General features: G+C 46.5%; 2 protein-coding genes across 4 annotated transcripts in view; one reads left to right on the forward strand and one right to left on the reverse strand.

Annotated features, from left to right (window-relative positions):
* The window catches only part of LOC111856196 (serine protease 23-like), a 29208-nt gene that overhangs the window by 1734 nt on the left and 8882 nt on the right, over nucleotides 1-18592 (forward strand). Inside the window, exon 2 of one of the 3 annotated variants that reach the window (XM_072717802.1) lies at nucleotides 11519-11760. The exons of the other annotated variants lie outside the window; for them this stretch is intronic. The gene's annotated coding sequence lies outside the window, so the exon portion shown is untranslated. The remainder of the gene's footprint in view (nucleotides 1-11518; nucleotides 11761-18592) is intronic. 3 annotated transcript variants of the gene reach the window in all.
* On the reverse strand, nucleotides 76-18417 carry LOC111856190 (NADP-dependent malic enzyme, mitochondrial-like). Its single transcript, XM_023835941.2, has 15 exons — nucleotides 18218-18417; nucleotides 17618-17796; nucleotides 7985-8118; nucleotides 7413-7562; nucleotides 6519-6594; nucleotides 6198-6359; nucleotides 5325-5428; nucleotides 3685-3794; nucleotides 3056-3153; nucleotides 2842-2955; nucleotides 2658-2763; nucleotides 1999-2141; nucleotides 1733-1906; nucleotides 1122-1220; nucleotides 76-1038 (listed from the first exon to the last, which is right to left on the reverse strand). Exons 2-15 carry the CDS (start codon nucleotides 17789-17791, stop codon nucleotides 877-879), a joined length of 1806 nt encoding a protein of 601 aa, XP_023691709.1. The 5' UTR covers nucleotides 17792-17796; nucleotides 18218-18417; the 3' UTR covers nucleotides 76-876.

The raw sequence follows: 18592 nt of genomic DNA on the forward strand, positions 1-18592 counted from the left end.
CATCGCACACAAACACTCAGAGGACGCTGGCCTCCCCTAAAATCCCAAACATTCCGGCAAAATCGGACACCAGGAATCAGTCTAAGCTTTATATAAAACGTAGCGATACAATTAAGTTGGAACATTTTCTGGTTACAGACTTTCTTTTACAAAGAGTCCTTCGTAAATACAGTACATCGGAATTTAGGTGGTTTAACAGAGGACAATAAGATCAAACGTACAGGAACTGACAGGGTGCTGCAAGACCAAGGAGAAAGAGCAGTCGATGGATTAAAAAACAAATAAAAGGGAGTGATTGGGGAAGAGCACAGGATGGAGTGTGAAGGCTGGACAGTGGACAGCATTTCTGGATATTTTTGAAGTTCACTGGGACGTTTTAAACACAAAATAGAAGCCATAGAAATGTAAGTTTCCGGTCCTGGTTAGAACTTAGACTGGAGTGTGAGGACTTGAAAGTTCCGGACCGACAAGCATCCTTCATGTTTCTATAATGATAAGGAGGTAAAAGCTTGCTGAAGATAGCATTGCTTACCTAACACTGGAGTTTAAAGTCGCTGCCTTTAGATGCCATCGAAATGACTTTGTGTCACACTGTGTATTGCCTCTCTGTCTCTACGACCATTCAGAATTGAAATCAAACCTAACAATCGTACATCTTTAAAAGCTTTCTTAATATCACCCTAGTGTCTTAAAACATCTGTCAAGAGACTCGCTAATCGTGCTTAAATCGACAACATAAAATGGCAGAACTAAAAAATAATGGAGTCTACCCCTCAGGCTGAGGATCACGAGCGAAGAGAGGGAAACGGTAACGGGGGAAGAGGAGTGCTCGCGGAAGGAACGCGGAGACGTGGAAGTGACCAGTGTCACAACGCCTTAGACGTCCTGGACTGCCATGGCGTGTTGGGGCCAGCTGTAGGAGTCCAGGGTGAAGGAGTCGTAGTCGGGGCTGTAGACATGAGAGAGGACAAAGGCCTCTTTGTCTTTGGGCTCTGGGTACCAGGAGGCAATGTCCTTCTTGTAGGCGTAGTCCACGATCTGAGGGAGCAGCCAAAGAGACGGTCAGCGTGGTGGGTTTCATCGCTGTGAGAAATTTATTTTACAGCAAGTTCTCCACTGACCTTCAGCGCAATCTTGAAGGACACCTCCCTGATGGTACTCAGAGGGGGGTAAAGTCGGCCCTCCGCTAAATGCTCCTCAGTAACCATCTCTGCTAAAGCCTGATGGGGAAGGAGGTGAATGATTAGGAGCACAAGGAGACGGATTAGGGGCGTAGGGGCAGGATTAGGGGCGTAGGGGCAGGGTTAGGGGCTTGGGGCAGGATTAGGGGCCTAGGGGCAGGGTTAGGGGCATAGCGGCAGGATTAGTGGCTTAGGGGCAGGATTAGGGGCATAGCGGCAGGATTAGTGGCATAGGGGCAGGATTAGGGGCATAGGGGCAGGATTAGGGGCATAGGGGCAGGGTTAGTGGCATAGGGGCAGGGTTAGGGGCATAGCGGCAGGGTTAGGGGCATAGGGGCAGGATTAGGGGCATAGGGGCAGGGTTAGGGGCGTAGGGGCAGGGTTAGGGGCGTAGGGGCAGGATTAGGGGCATAGGGGCAGGGTTAGAGGCATAGGGGCAGGGTTAGGGGCATAGGGGCAGGATTAGGGGCATAGGGGCAGGATTAGGGGCATAGGGGCAGGGTTAGGGGCATAGGTGGCAGCACGGAGCAGCGTGGGACAGGGCTGCTGACCTCGGCCGTAGTGAGGAAGATTTCATCGGAGATGTGACGCACGCCACAGGCCATCACACCCAAAGCCACGCCCGGGAAAATGTAGGCGTTGTTGCCCTGCCCGGGGTAAAAGGTGCGGCCATCCGCCAGGGTCACCTTCTTGAAGGGGCTTCCGCTTGCGAAGATGCCCCTGCCCTGAATTAAAGAGGGCAGGACACCAGCCATCACTCACAGAGACACAAGGTGAAAAAGGGAGGTCAAAGGTCAGGGTCAAAGGTGGGCGTTACCTCCGTCAACTTGTAGCACTGCTCCGCCGTGCACTCTGCCTTACTGGTGGGATTACTGAGGGCGAAGATGATGGGACGCTCATTGAAGCTTGCCATGTCTTTGATGATCTTCTCTGTGAAAGCCCCACCAATGGCAGCCACGCCTACAGAGAGAGAGAGGGGGGCATCCTCAGGAAAAAGCATGACTCACAGGACGCCCACTATCTGTCTCACGCGAGCCTCAGAGGATTTGCAGAGATGCGACTGGAGATTATTTTGAGCAATTTAAACTGGCCTCTCTTACTGTTATCCGTTATCAGAATAAACAGAAAAATATTACCATCTATTACATCATCAGTATTATTATTATTATGGCAAGACACCTGGATTTCATAATTTTCGGTCAATTTTGGAAATAACTGTACGGTACGGTTCTGACTAAACTCCACTATAATTAGCATTCCTTCATTTTTCATTCATTCCTTTCCCCTTCCCCTTTTCATCATTTTGTATAAATTATGCAATTATGAACTGCCGCCCCCCTGTTAAGTGCCTTGAGGGAACTCTATTGAAAAAGCCACTGTATAAAAATGAAGTGACTTGAATGGGAACATGGGATTGTCCCAGGAGCCTGATGAGCCGCAGGCTGTTCCCTGGTGGCCCCTGTGAAAGTCACTCACCGATTATGGTTGTGGGTTTGAGCTTCTGCACCGCCTCCTCCAGGGTTTTCACCTGAGGGTGATCATGAGCAAACTCCTCCTTCTCATGGTTCAGGTGACCTCGGCCCTGCAGATCACATGATGACGTCTCGAGCCACACACTTCACGAGCGTACTCCTGGGCATTCCTCAGGAGGCATGATTACCTTGACGATGAGGCCTTTGGAATCCACCATCCAAATCTTCTTGATGGCCTCAGCATGAGGGATACCCTCCTTGGCCATGGCCATGATCAGCAACTGCGCAATGCCCATCGCGGCCTGCGGGGCGACGTCATAAACACTGAGGTCACATGATCACACTCTGCGTTGCAATTTTGTCAACATGCGAGATCACAGATTTAAGGTAACGGCTCCACACCTCTCCTGCCCCCTGAAACACGAACTTGTGGTCAGAGATTTTATTCTTGGTTATCCTTAGGGTTGCCAGAATCCCAGCCACTGCCACAGCGGCGGTACCTGAAAGAGGCACAATAAATAACACTCTCAGGAGGAGTTAGCAAAAATGTGAAGCAAAAAGTTCCACAACTTTGCAGTATGTACTCAACACCACTAGGGGGCAGTGCAGACTTTTGTCAGAATTACTACACAGTGACAGGTTGTCACTAAATGCTCTCTCCAGGTGAAAAAAAAAGAAAAATGTTCATTTCCTGACATGGGTTCAGTCAGTACAATTTGCATGCTGGGACAGCTTAACTGAGGATAGCCGTGGGAGGAAAGGGATACGGGGTCGGGACTTCAGGAAAGGGGGGGGGGGGGTTACGCTGCCAGATAAGTCTGAGTCATGAGGGTCTGGGTGGGGGGCACCACAACCCATGGAAAGGAGACATTACACTGCCCTTGTTTACTTAAAATCCCTCTTTCACCCATGCTAACTACACAACTGCAGGGGAGTCAAGCTAATGGTTCCCCAGGTTCCTAGGAGCTGGCTGGCACCTGTACAGTGAGGCCCAACTGAGAGCGAGGGGTGCGACGGGGGGGGGGGGGCACCTTGGATGTCGTCGTTGAACGTACAGTACCGGTTTCGGTACTTATTGAGAATGCGGAAGGCATTGCTGTTGGCGAAATCTTCAAACTGTATCAAGCAGTTCATCCCGTACCTGCGGGACACAGAGACAGACAGTTAGACCAGTGGATGAGGCACATGGTGCTGGGGGTCAAACACAAAGAATGAAAAAGTACTTAGTTACAGATGCACCGGCGAATCGTCAAATCAAAGTAAACTTTACATCACGGCGAAGTCCCAGATCCAGCCACATAGAATCACCTTCTATTACCCAACCAAACAGCATCAGAGTATAACTGCAAAACTCTTAAAGGACAGAACGAGTATTTTTCAGGACAACAGGCACCGTGGTCACTGAAGCCATCAAGTTACACCGAATTTCTCCAGTCTGTGCCCTTTTAATATAGGATCAGTGTAATAATCTTATCTATTGGTATTTGACACAATGCCTTCATAAACACCCAAAAGTATAAGATCACAGCAAAACCGACAGATGTGCTTAATGAACCCCCCACCCCTGTAATGAGCTCCCCCAGGCCTGGGCTGACAACCCCCTTGCTCTTCAGTCATTGGCTGATAATATGTGACACCGGGAGGTGTCCTGGCTGTCAAAACCCAACAAACCCAATTCACATCCCCACCCGGCCTTTGTTTGGTTCTGTTTATAGTACCAAAGTGTGTATTTGTTCTTTCCTAATTCGATTAGCTGACATTTCTGTTTATTAATAAGGACCAGCCCTAAGTCAGACAAGTGAGTCCTATAACTGCAACATAGGACTAAAGCTGAAAGCAACGAAGAGAGAATGATGAATGTGTGGGTAGGAGACATGGAAAGAGTGGGTGTGGGACACAAAATCTGCAGGGCTGCGGATCGAATCGATGAGATGCCTCCATTAATGGCTCTCAGATGTTGCATGTCAGACGACAGCTGAGCCCAAACAGATCCGCAAGGCCCTGCCCGTCCAGAACCAACAGACCTCTCAGTGAGTCACTCTGAGAACACGCACCCCTCACGCTCAGAGTCCACATTTTGGACACTCAAGCGATGTGAAGCTGGTGTGCGTGTCTGCGGTTCTGTATGGCATTGTCCCTCCCAGAGAAGGCTCCAAAGAAAAAAAGGCTGTGACCCCCCCCCCCAACCAAAAAACTCCAGACACAAATAAGGCATTGTTACCCCAACCCCCGGCAATGGGTCCGATAAATTTCCGTATCGCTTATGTGCTCATGAATTAGCAGTTTTCTCATGACTCCAACATCAACAGATAGACAGACATTGAGACAAACAGAGAGACACAGACAGACACAGAGAAAGAGAGAGAGAGAGAGAGAAACAGACAGACAGAGAGAAGAACAGAAAGAGAGAGAGAGAGAGGCAGACAGGCAGGAAGACATACAGAGATAAGGAAGCAGAGAGACAGAGAGGAAAGACAGTCAGAAAGAGTGACAGACAGACAGAGATAATGAGTGAGAGAGAGACAGACAGACAGACAGACAGACAGAGATAATAAGTGAGAGAGAGACAGACAGACAGACAGACAGAGATAATGGGTGAGAGAGAGACAGACAGACAGACGGTGGAGCCTGACATGTCACTGAGAGATGCAGTGTAAACAGACTCGCTCACTTGTCAGTCACGGCCTGCATGAACTCGTCGATGAGCTCGTCATACTCTTTCCCTCGCACACGCTTGTGCTTCAGCCCGATGTAGAGGGGATCATCAAGAAGTGTCTGTGCCAAAAAAAAGGAATAATTACAATGAGCCATAATTCACTATGTCATCTCAGCCAGTTACAGACTCTGACATCTTCAAAGAGATACGTGATAACCAACCAGATGACAGTATGCAAGTCCTGCACTATGACATAAGCATAAGGAGTTCTGTGCATCTGATCATCTCCGTAGAGGCGGGATTGTGAGACATCAATATCCAGACCCTGTTTAACCCACACTGATATCTGTCTGCTCCTGGGATCCTTCAAGAATGCTTGTAAAATGGAAGTCTGGGTCCTGATGTGCAAAATTAGGGTTGTGGAGCTGACATTCTCTCTCGTGCTAGCAAATCTGTAACTTCTCTCTGTCCCCATGCTGTCAAAGGCCTGGGTCATCTGCCTCACTGTCTGCCTCACTGTCTGCCTCACTGTCTGCCTCACTGTCTGCCTCACTGTCTGCCTCACGGTCATGCACTCGCAATTTAAGCCGCAGTCAGTTAACTGTATTCCAAAGACGCATTTCCATTTCTTTCTCAGGCTATCTATGGGAGAAGCATTTGTGTCAGTGTAACCATATGCTAGCCCACATGCTCGAATGCCTCCTAACCAGTGATGCTCTTAAACATGAACAGATCTCAGGGAAAAAAAAGGCACAAGGCTGGGTTTCAATGCATTTCAAGGTCTTAGAGATCCCATATTCAGGGACACGGCTGCACACAAGGAAAGACGGGCCTGCACCAGGCCAGAAAGCCTGAGGGTTTCCTGGCTGCCTGCCCAGGCTGCAGTACCTGGTTGTCTGTTCCCACATCCAGAAGCACAGGTAGGCACTGCTGGGGTGGTACCCCTCCGCAGGCGGTGTAAAGGGCAAGCTTGCCCACAGGGATGCCCATGCCGTAGCTGCCCAGGTCACCCAGCCCGAGGATTCGCTCACCATCCGTAACAACAATGGCCTGCAAGCAAGACACGCATACACAGGAACAGCGGTTACACAACGATCAGCCTTCAGTCCGGCCGTCTACTGTTCTGACAACCATTTACCAAGTTACTGAATAACCCACATACTATATTTACACCCCAGTGACCAGCATCCCTCCCACACCACCATTTACCTTGATATTCTCCTCTGGCCAGGAGTTGAGCATAGTGGCAATGTGACCCTTGTCATGGACGGTGATAAACAGGCCTCTGGAGTGGGTCACATACAAGACGTGCCATAAGCAATCATATAAGCACCAACAATACAGCGACAGAACAACAACAAAGTGCTTTAAAATGCAGTATCAAAATTAAATAATGTATTCAGGGCATATTTTTATGGGACACCACTTTGCAGAGGTTGTCCTGTGTATTAACAGGGAAACCCACTGATGACTTAAAGGACAATAACAAGTGTATAATAATCAAAACAATGAAGAGAACAGACATCCTGACACCTACACAAAGGGGAGCATTTGCACATGGAAATAGGAGCGCAGCAGGTCACTCCTCAAGGAGCGAATGGCTGGTGCCTCCTCAGAGAGCGAGGGTGTTCCTCGCCCCTCCCCCCCACCCGGAGACGCACAGCAGCTTCACATTGGGGGCCACCCCTGCTGCATCTGACTCACCTCTCCTGTTCAGGGGATTTCCAGTTCAGAGCCCTCCCCAGGGGGGCCATTTTGGGAACATTTCCCTCTGCGAGTTCCCAAGACATTTTTGTGTATGTGTACTTTTGAGATTCTGAGATAGGATTCACTTTAAAGGGCCCAACAAGACTGTAAGAGGCATTACAGACCCCACAGCGACTCTGAGTGCTATTTAAGGCGGGAGAAATGGAGTCTGAGGACCCAGAGGAAAGTCAATCTAAGTGCCAGTGTAAAAAAAATAAAATAAAATAAGAAGGGACCGTTTGTGAGTTTAGAGAAGTATGGGTAAGGTCTGCAAAGACTGTAATGGAAATGCAGGAATTAGTGGCACACCAACCCTGTATCTCTGTAGATAAAACGGTCGGCGAGTGTCAAGCTCACCGTGGCCTCCGGAAGGCCAGGCCGTACTGCTGGCAGGCCAGCCCCACGGTGGGAGTGTACACGATTGGCATGAACTCCTCAATGTCGGAGGTCAGCACGCGGTAGAAGAGCTTCTCATTCCTGTCCTGCAGAGTCATCAGAAGGATGTACCTACAAAAGGGGTGTGTGGGGAGGGGGGGGGGGGCGGACCACAGAGGATGGGTGGGTCTCACACAGGAGGTCATGGGCTCACGCACACAGTTATGGCGACGGGTCGTGTTTGGCAAAGCCTAATAAAAAAAAAAATAAAAAAAACTCGGTAAAACAATAACCAGAAACTGTGTTTATTTAAACGGCACGCCCTTGGTGATAGGCTGGCGACGGTCCCACATTGGTAATGTCAGATGATGGGATATATATTTTACTCTTGGCTTGGGTCTCGCTTTAGGACATGTGTTGTAGGTTAAGCATTGGCTTTCGCCTTTGTTAGAGCGATCCTGCTGCTGGGACTGTGTATCAGGTGCGGACATCTGCTTTGTTCCGTGGGAGCGGCACGTGTGTTCGGAAGTGTACTGGGTTTTCGAGGTCCTCACTTGTCCAGGGGGTTGCTCCGGGTCTCGTAGCTCTTCATCACCCGCAGCACCTGCACGTCCTGCGTGAGGAAGCAGGGGGGCAGCAGACCGTGGATCCCCAGCTGCTGCCTCTCCTCCAGCGTGAAGGCCATGCCCTGTAGAGGGGTGATGCACTATGCCATTAGCTGGTTCCAGGTTCCTCAAGCGGTCCCCGGATATGCATCACACAGAACTATAATCACCCAGCTACAGTCCAGCTGGACTGAGGATTATGCTCAAACTTTTCTCAGATACTCAGAACAACCATCAGCATCACATCCTCTTTCAGCTGAGGGTATTGTAGGTCAAGCTCTTCCTCACACAACTGCTGATTATTAAAAAAAAAGAGAAAAAAAAAGCTGAAAATGAAAAATACGACAAAGTATTATACCGTTATAAGACCGCGGATGTGTGCAAACACCACCCAGAATTACTCCCAAACAGCACAACGTGGCCAAGAAACACCGAAACCCTTTTGAAATGATACCGACAAACCAGAAAGATCCCCAGGAGACTAAAATTATTATGTGTCTCCATCCTGCCATTCATCTGATGTTATGAGGCAACCGCCAGTTGACAGTCCTGCATCTCAGAAGGCAGAACCTGATTCCACCCACCGGATAGTCCAAAATGACCCAAATTTCAACACTCAGCAGCCTTCACACCTGAAAAAGTGCCAGGGCTCGGATGCACTGCTTCCCATGCCTGAGGCACTTGTGCGTCACGCTGGGGGGGAAGGGGGTTTCAATCACTGCCCAATTTTCCAGCAAAAAGCAGGATCCACATTTACAAGGGTCAGCTCTCTCACAGCTGTCAGCCTCCCTTTGCCTTTCCTATCATGAGGCCCTCTGCCAAGCATCTCCCCCTCTGATGGGTGGCTGTGGGGGTAATTATACAACAGAAATATCAGACACTGGCACATGAGTCTGGAAAAGACAGATCAGAGCAGAACCATCAGCCCAGGGTCACACGGTTGAGTACAACATGGGAGAACCGTGGGATCAGAGTTTGAGAACCTGTTACTCAGCAGAGTTGAGAGTGAGGTTCATAACAGCTTAACAAAGGGAGACCTTCCAGTGATAGGGCCCCAATGACTTCTGGGAGTTTTAGGTTTATCAGGGGTTCCGATGTCATGCTGGTTGCTCAGCAAAATGCCTCAATCTGTACTTTTACAGTCTCATTTGTGAAAATTCCCCCTCCGCAGCCCCCAACGTGTTTCCAATCGTGCCCAGAGCATGTTCTGATTACCATGGCAACAGTGATGGTCTAGTCTCCCTTGGAGATCAGCCATTACAAGGTATGAAAAGCAGTTGGGCATGTTCCATATCCCAGTTTTTGCTATTTCTTGTCATCACATGAAATTCCCCCACTGAACTGTGACTACTTGGAAAATATTAAGGTACAATACCCTCGGGAGAGGTTGCAGGCCTACACACCTACTACATGTTTTAAGTGGCTGAAAGACACACATAGCAAATGTTTAACGCCAAGAAAGGTGGGTAGTGGAGCAAGACAAATCAAGATATTACACACAATCCCAGTATAGCTGTGCCAGGCTATTGGGTCTCTATCACAGACGTAGACTTCGGTACTGACTGATGCGAGACTCCCCAGGTCTGATTAATGAATGTTTCAACAACACAACATGATCACAAATCACAGCAGCGTTCGGAGAGTGAATTCATGGCAACCCAACAGGAAAAACATTCAGTCATAATATAACATTCAGAAGACAATGAGAAAGACCGGCTACTGGAGCTGTGGACAAGTAATGCTGATACCTGATCCCTCAATCTGGAGAAAAATAAACAACCAAATCCATCACCAAGTGGTGAGCTTGCGCAAGGTCAGGGAAGATGAGGTCTATGATGCTGAAGCCCCGGGGATATGAAAAGGAAAAATGGTCCGGAATAAAAGAAAACACACAAGACTGACTAAATCTATGATGCATCAGATACATCTGAAAGATCTATACCAATGCATACCTAACAATGCATCAATGGGGATTACAACTCTATTTCACCATCAAGGTCACACCCATCTGTATTTCATAAGAACTTCTGAGTCCTCCAGAAAAAGGCTATGTACAAATTCGGCCCCCTGAGCTGCATAGCTTGAGTGCCATTCCACTGCTGCCATGAATCCATGTTATACACCCTAAACTGCTTGCTCAAGGTCTTCAAACAATGCTCTTCTAGGGAAAAAAAGAGCTGGTCTCCATTGCACCAAGCTGCCTCACCCATCGTTTCATCCCAGTCTCCCAGGGGTGACATCACTTCAGCCCGTCTGTTCCTTGTGTGCCTTTCCTGTAAGAGGTCCTATCCATTCCTAATGGAGCACTCCACTGGCATGGATCAAAACTGGATGGAACAAATATGACATAGCAGAAGTGGCCAATGTTGGGTAATGACGGTTCCTGTGTATTTTGGGGGAAGTCAGCTGAAAGAGTTTTGAAAATAAAAAAAAATTGGGAGCAACGTTGCCAGGACGAGCCCCACCCAACTGACTCTTCATCTCATCCCAAAACCACCGTCTCTCATCTTGCTTGAAACGCTGCCATTTGCTCTAAGCCTAAAATTCTGGCTCCCCATCCAGCTCTGATACTGTAGCTGTTCATGGTGCATGTCGTTCCTTTGTCTTCCTTCATGGTCGGAGGAGCGACATACTACCTTGGGGGATGTAGGTGCGTCAGAGGGATTACACTCCTGACTAGACGGCTACTTTTGAGGCTGGTACATAAATACACAAAAGATATTAAGTTTAATTGGGAGCTTGGCAGGATCCCACCTAAAACAAAAGTGCTTTATCCCAGCCAAGCTCTTAAAGCTGTCCAAAAGTATATTCTATATACCCCAGACATGTGTAGAAAATCTGCAAAAAACAGATATGGAGAGAATCAAAGAATCTATTTCTGAGGACAGGATGTGAGGGAGTGGAAGTTAATATGGAGAACAAGGCCGAGCTTCAGCACAACAGTTGACCTTACTAACCTTTCTGCTGGCTTGCCTGAGAGAGGGGAGTTTATTTACAAAGCATACTGAGGGCTTCCCAGCAACCTTTCTGTGGATTGTCTTCTGGTAGCTATTAGCTTGCATTTGGCTCCACTAAAACAGATCATGCTACTGTGGTAGAGCTACAGCGATGTCGTTTGGTCGGACTCTTGGCCCTCCTTGCCTTGTCAGTTACACTCCTCTGCTCTGTCCACCATCTTCCAGAGCCATTCCACATCCTCCGCAAGCGCCCTTCATGCGGATCAGTCATCCCCTTTGATTCGCAACCACAGACTAATCTGCATCTAGTCACAACCACAGGCTTCCTTCCCGAATTCTAGCAGAGACCAAAATTTCTCCGTGGGATGGCCAGGATCCCCTGACTGTAAGATCTAGAAAGGCCTGCTCACATTCACATAGGTTTCATTAGTCTTTTTTTTTATTCTTCTCTTCCTGTCAGCAGAAAGGGTGTTTACTTCTCTGGTACTGTGGCCACCAGTCTGATTCATCTCTTTGCACATCACAGGTCCTGTTGCATATTGCATAACATGGAGGAGCTACGGCCGGTAGGGGGGACACACGCATGTCTAAATGCAGCTGAAATGCAATCTACAGCCAGCTGACCTGACCAACATCACACCAGAGAAGCCTTGGCCAACCTGAAGCTTCCAGAGCAAAGCTAGTCAGATCCTACAGAGATACCCAATCAGCAGGCGACATACAGTAACTACAAGCAGGCTTTCCAGGTCGTACCAGCCAAGAGGCAAGGTGTGTTTATTTGGTCAATATCATGCTCAGTCGATTGACAACAAACTCCCATTCCCACACGGTAATTTCAAAAATCTAAAAGACATATTAGCAGACCACTTCCCATTAATAAACCCCTTTATTATTAGTAGTAGTATCTTCTGTTTTAATGTGATACACTCTGAAAACTGTCACATCGTTGACACCAACCCTCCTTCGACTGGTGGGTCAGAGCTGTTCATGTGCAGAATGAAAGGATGACTTCAACTAATTGGGAGAAGGAAAAACATTTTAATACGTGTCTCTTTACACAATACAACATTTAATTGCTGATTTAAACCCCACTATTGTAATTTGTTTACAATATAGACATGAGCCAAACCAGCTCGACTGGAGCATCTTTAGTCGAACTTGACAACTTCCGCTCTCTCCAAAACAGAGTAATAAATTAACGTCCTTCGCCACCAGCCAGACAGGATGGTGGCGTGCGAGCTATTTATGGCTAGCAATTTCAGGCGTGTGGTGGGGGCAGGTCTGTCCCTCTGGAAAGAGACTGGCTGCTTCATGCCACCCCACGCCCATCCATAGAAAATTATTGACCATTTAGGCACTGGAAGCTGACCTGTAATAGCGCAGAGGGAGTCTAAACGCTACGGTTCAGCTTTTACCGAGTTACTTATTCCACATAAACGACTAAATTAGGCAGACAGAGCTAGTGATGCAAGAAAACACGTGAATCATCTTCAAAAACAAAACAAACCTCCCTCCTTAATGAATCAGTGTAATTGTGAGTGCAGACACCTCGCTGGGCAATTTAGCTTAGCGATGAGTCACACACAGGTTGGTGTGGCACAATAATTGACATAACCCAGGTCATGTGTCTGCCAAACAGGGCCAAGACAGTTCAAACCAAACCTAAAGTGGCAATTAACTTTTCGATAACAGGGATGAATCGCACTATTATTGGACCGGATAAAGAGAAGGAGACCCTAGAACCAGAGGAGATCCAGATCGGTCAGTCTGACAGTCATAACCACCCCCCTGTCTCGTACCCGGGACAGGAATGCAGTTTGGGATACGGTACAAGTGCAAGACCAGTAATGCAGGGGCTATTTCTGTCCACCAATGGAGACCCAGGCTAGTTTAACTCCCCTTTACTCCTCTGTCTCCATTTCCCTCTTTCCAATACCCACACCCCCTACCCTCCCCTCCCACCTCCTCCTCTGCTCCTTCTGTCTGCACACGGACATTTACACAAACAGCCACCAATTCGGAGAGGGGTGGCAGAGAACACGATGATTCGGCATCCATCACACAAAGTGCTGAATTGCACAAAAGAATCAGTTTAATATGGTCCTGGCCCAGCATTCCGGGATCAAAGTCCAGATGAGGAATTATTAGTTAGATATACTACAGCACTGTACAAATTAATTTATAGAGTTTAGTAAAGAAAGACTTATAGACCTACACACTAACCAACCACATACATCAAATACCATTTTGCATCCTGGAGATGTAAATATTATGGTATTTTGAGAAACATCTCAGAGTAAGGTCATCAGATAAGAAAGGGGACTACATGGAAAATCTACACAGCCTTGTTAAAAGGTTTGTTTCATCCTAAAGCAGTGGAACAGGAACAATGCCTGGGCTGCCCTTTACAACAGGAAGATATATGGGTCTTGGTATTTCCTAGCTAAACCTAGACTCCATTAATTTCATCAACACGTGTTATGGAAACATGCAAGGTCACAGCACACATGTGGAGATCAAGGCCGCAGTGTGGCAGACAGACGAGATGGTATCAGTCTTAGGAACAACTCAGGATCCAGCCTCTGGCCAACAGCGTAGGCGGGAGCGGCAGGGGGTCAGTCACTCAGAACATGTAAGGAACATACCCCCCAGTCTAACTTTTTTATAGGTATGTACTGTACAAGGCTTTCTGTCCTAAATGGTTGCACATTCCTTATTAAAAACAAAAAATCAAAGATCTTACAAGAGCAAGTAATTCGGTTAACAGTCGATTTTTGTTAACTTTAACAAAAGAAAAAGACAGACTAACAAAAAAAAATGGAGATACCAGTGGAGATACCAATGGAGATACCAGTGGAGATACTCTACTGATGTTTAAAAATTCATAACCAATGGGCCACATTGGCACAGGCGCCTTGACAAATGACTCTGAGGGTTATGAAAAGCTTTCAGAAAAATGATAATACAGGAAAATCCCAATGATAGTCCAAAATCCTCAAGTATTCCAGAAATACTTGACACCAGCATAATAGCAGCAAACGGGAAGGATTCCATACCCAAAAGATTGCATCGGGAGCAAATAACTGGACGCTCTGAATTGTAAATGGATTTTTTCTCCACTTGCTTTGAGGTTAAATCGTTATCATAATAAACCAACTGGACAATGGGTGTAATATAATAGGTTCCTGTAACTAAACCATCACTAACACAACAGCAAAAAATGTTGCACAAAAAAACCCCTCCAAAGTTAAGCTTTCCTAAAAGCATTTACCATAACACACACCACCTCCAGATTCTGTGGGTCTGTTTCAGACTCACAAAAACCTCAGTTCTTCCTTAACTGAAGCAGACCATTTAACTAAGAGGGGTGCATGCGTGTGGTGGGCTGGGGGGGGTAGGGTGGGGATGCTGACTTTGAGTAACCCCTGAGTAGCATGCACTGCATCTGTCTTCTGGCCCCAGGGAGCAACGTGCCCTGAATATTGGCCAGATTTCAGATTCTTCTTCATAAAAAATGACCTCAATTAAGGAGGGCTGCACTGTAAACAAAGTAAAACCAGATTTCATGGACTGAGGGCTCAAGTTACACATGAGATTAGTCCAGGCTGCTTGTTGTAATTAAAGAGCATTCTCTCATACACATACACAGCTGTGGCCATGACTTATTCACCTACAGTATGACTGCCGAGAATCATGGGGAACTGGAGGAACGACAAAATCATCAGTTCATTGCCATAGTAAAGACTCCTGACAGACTGACAATGTGATCATTCCGTTTTTTTTGTATTCAGGAGACTATTAACTCCTCTGTATACTACAAGAATCACATTGATATTTACCCCCAAACAGAAATTAGAGGTTCATTGCAAACAGCGCAATGGAGTGGCAGCCTGTCCAAGGGATTCCCCTGCCTCGTACCCTCCCGGGGCTACATGGAGCCCCTGTCAGCCTGTATTGATATATGTGTGTGTGGGGGGGGGGCATTTCCATGCTTTCCAGGGATGATTGTTGTTTAGGGGGCAAGTGGTCAACCAAATGTGATCATCTGAAGGTGCTGCCAGCCATGTGGCTTTCCAACACGTACATGAGCCCATGAGTCACAAGACATAATTCCAAAACCCTGCAAAGTATCCTGCATAATTACAGCTAGACTTCGGGGCTGACAAACTGGTTGGAACTGGTTTAATGTTGCACAAAAAGCATATGGAAGGACTGAATTACAGCTGGAAATGACTCAAAATTGTCAAAAAGGAAAGAAATTCAAAATATATTAATTTCCTATTGACATATTTGATCTCAGGAACTAGAGAACTTTAAGAGGGAACTTTTTCTAAAAGTCTGGGTAAAGAAAAGCAGGAATAACTCATTTTCTGGATGTCATTCCAACTTCTGAGATCCTTAGAGGCTCCGTTTCTATTTGACACAGCACTTTAGTTCTGGGGAACCAGGCTCAGTTCATTCCCAGAGTGTTATATAAGACCTTGCTGGGCCAGCCATTGACCCAATGAGGAAGCACCGCTGGGAGCCTGACAGTCCAAGAATTACACTTAAAATGCAGTTGTCACCTCTTCTGCAACCAGATCCTTCTTGTTGAGCCATGTAATAAATGCTTACATTTCAAACAGCCCAACGAAAGCACACATTTCCCAGGAAAACGGGGAATCCAATGGACCCTCGAAGGACAGACCACACACTTCAGCCACAAAAGGAACGCAGTGAATCAGAATGATTAGGCACCCACAGCCAACATTAAGACACAGCCGTTTATGCCGCACAGCTGCCCTAATCCCAGCGCTCCCGCTCCATACTATTTACCTTTAAATAGATCATAACAGAGATTATTTTAACAAAGGTTTAATTGAGGTGAAAGCTTACAGCTGCCGTCAGCTACAAGGTCAAGGGCAAAATTACTAATGAGTTAATTATTAAATATCTTGTCCTTAAAGTATATACAAAAAAAACACATTTTCAAGAATAACATAACCCTTACCAAACATAATTATCCTTTTTACTCAAGTACCAAGAAGCAGACATTTTAAAGTTCTCCAGGAAACCGTTTCTGGATTTTATTAAATAAAAAACAAAGCAAAAACAAAAAAAACACAACTTTAAACTGTTCTGTTTTACTTACGATTATATCTGTACCATGTTTGGATGTTTTGCATGGATACTGTTCCCAAAATATTATTCATTTCATAAAGGTTTGTCATGACCCCAAAACTATACCGAATTTCCTGGGCAAACGTCCATTTATAACCCTCCTAGTTCAACCTGCTATGTGATCGGAGTGGTTCTTAAGATAAATTAAGATCAGGATTCAAAGCACTATGCACGTTAAGGCAGTGGAATATTGTGGACCAATAAGCTCAAGTATGGGGCACTTGATAAAATGCAATTTGTCTGCAATGTATTTAAAGCCACCCTCCTTTTCCATTCTTTTGAACCCCTTACTCTAATTTTCAAAAGAAAGCATGTATTGAGGTCAAATTAACAGCCTCCTGGGAATACAGATATTTATCACATTTCTGCAGGCCTCCTATTTAAAAGGTCTTAATCATTTATCTGTATTCTGCATGTGGCCTGAAATGTGCAACAGTTGAATATTTAGTTTCTAGTTTACTGGCAGAATTGATCAGCACCTAATTTCCCATACAAGATTTAAAATGCAGAAAAAGAAACCATGTAATATGAAGTGTAGCATTACACAACAGGAAAACATTTTATTAGTTGGGAACGTTTCAGCCGCAAGATTAATCAGAATATTCATATGGCCGAAAATGAACGCCTCACATTTTGCAGTCTGAAAATCGGCACACCTGAAATAATCAGAGTCACCTTTACTATGGTAAACCAGGTCTGTGTCAAGTGAAGTGAAACCATCGCTTCTCATTTACGGCACGGCAAAGTATGACAGGACCAGTCACCGGAGGTGCCGTGCCAGCTTCTTTCGTGAGAACTGATGCCCTCATGGCCGGTATCTTATCTTACAACACCTTTGACAACGGGCACTTATGAAACCATAACTGAAGACGCGCCCTGCTTAAGGTCCCCTGGATAACCCCCCCCCCCCACATTCACGCAGCCGTGCGTGTGCAGTCACCGATTACACTGTGATTCAGTAGCCTGCTCTTGCACTCATTACTAAACCTTTATGTTTGGGGCAGCACGAGCTGCTTTGCGCCATACCGTCACTCCCGGTCACCTTCCCCACACCCACACGCCGCATCACAGTGACACCAAACTACACCCAATGTCACACAGACTGGAAAAAGAAACAAATTTATAAATAAACCTGCAAACTGTAATCAGCGGGGGCAATTAGAATACGAAGGAGAACATTACAGGCTCTGACCTCATTTAGGAGTTCATATTTGTCCTTAAATGAACTTTTGCAAAAGACTGTACTCTTTGGCTTATGACCATGGAGAGTCACTGAGAAAAGGTAGAGAAAAGATTTAAGGTTAAATGCATATACTAAAATAAATGGTTATATTACCCACCTTTGGCCTTCTTATCAACTAAATAATTAGAAGTGAAAACTTTAATACATATATCTGCAGAACAGCATCTTTAAGGTCGTTTCGTGATTATGGGTGTTATTAGCATCGTGCCATTAATACTGCACCTTGTTCAGGTGCGGGTTTCTTGTGATGTCATAGCCGCGTTTCTTGGTGCTGACGCTGCTCGCGCTCCGGTACCCGGCGTGCTTCCCCTGGCCCACGAGCGCTGCGACGCCGCCGGTGCTACTGGCAGCATGTCTGCACAGTGACAGAAGACTCCTGCTCGGCAGAGAGTTCATATCTCCTGTTAACACAGAGAAAAAAGAGGAAGGGAAGGGGAAATCAGAGCAATTCATTTGGCTTCAACCGACCTATTCAATCTCACAGGCTCTTTAATAGCGCATCCAAACGTTTTCCATGACTTGAACCGAGAAATACTGGTTATGTTACTGAAAACAGTAAACAACACCAGGCCTAAGAAATGCAGCTAGCCAACTGCTAAGCTACAGAGATATGATCATTAAAAAATGTGCATGAATGAATCGTTTTTTCTTGCACTCAGCCGTGATGGAGTAACCGGCAACATCCTTCGCAACCTTTATTGCTCACATCAGAAATGACGTCTTTGCACTGGCTATGTCTGTATAACAATAAAGCATCTGAGTTAGCTGTAGGTTTGACTATGCACACATTACCGGGTACAAGCTACTACGATACTTACGCACCTCAAAGCGGTCGGTCCTACAGCGTTACGGTCTGACGTCCTGCGATGGGTACGCGCAGCAGCTATCGGTTGCCAGAGTCTCTGGAGGTTCGATCGGCGGATGTTGCCGTAACCTGCCGAAACAAGCTGACCTGCGTTTTTTTCTCGCTGTTTGACATTGACACTTACACTTCCCACTGGCTGGTCCAGAACGCCCGCCCCTTTTCGGAAGTAACCAATAATATTGAGCGCTGAGGGTGCACGTGCGCTCACGCCTGCACCCTGTTATTTTCAGGATGCGCTGGAGGAGCGGGAGGGACGTTTTATCGCTTTGTCAGCACTTTCCAGTGTGACTAAACTGAGTTATTACCTCCGTAATTTGTTTTTATTTTAAACT

The sequence above is a fragment of the Paramormyrops kingsleyae genome, chromosome 1, assembly GCF_048594095.1.
Source record: "Paramormyrops kingsleyae isolate MSU_618 chromosome 1, PKINGS_0.4, whole genome shotgun sequence".
NCBI lineage: Eukaryota > Metazoa > Chordata > Actinopteri > Osteoglossiformes > Mormyridae > Paramormyrops > Paramormyrops kingsleyae.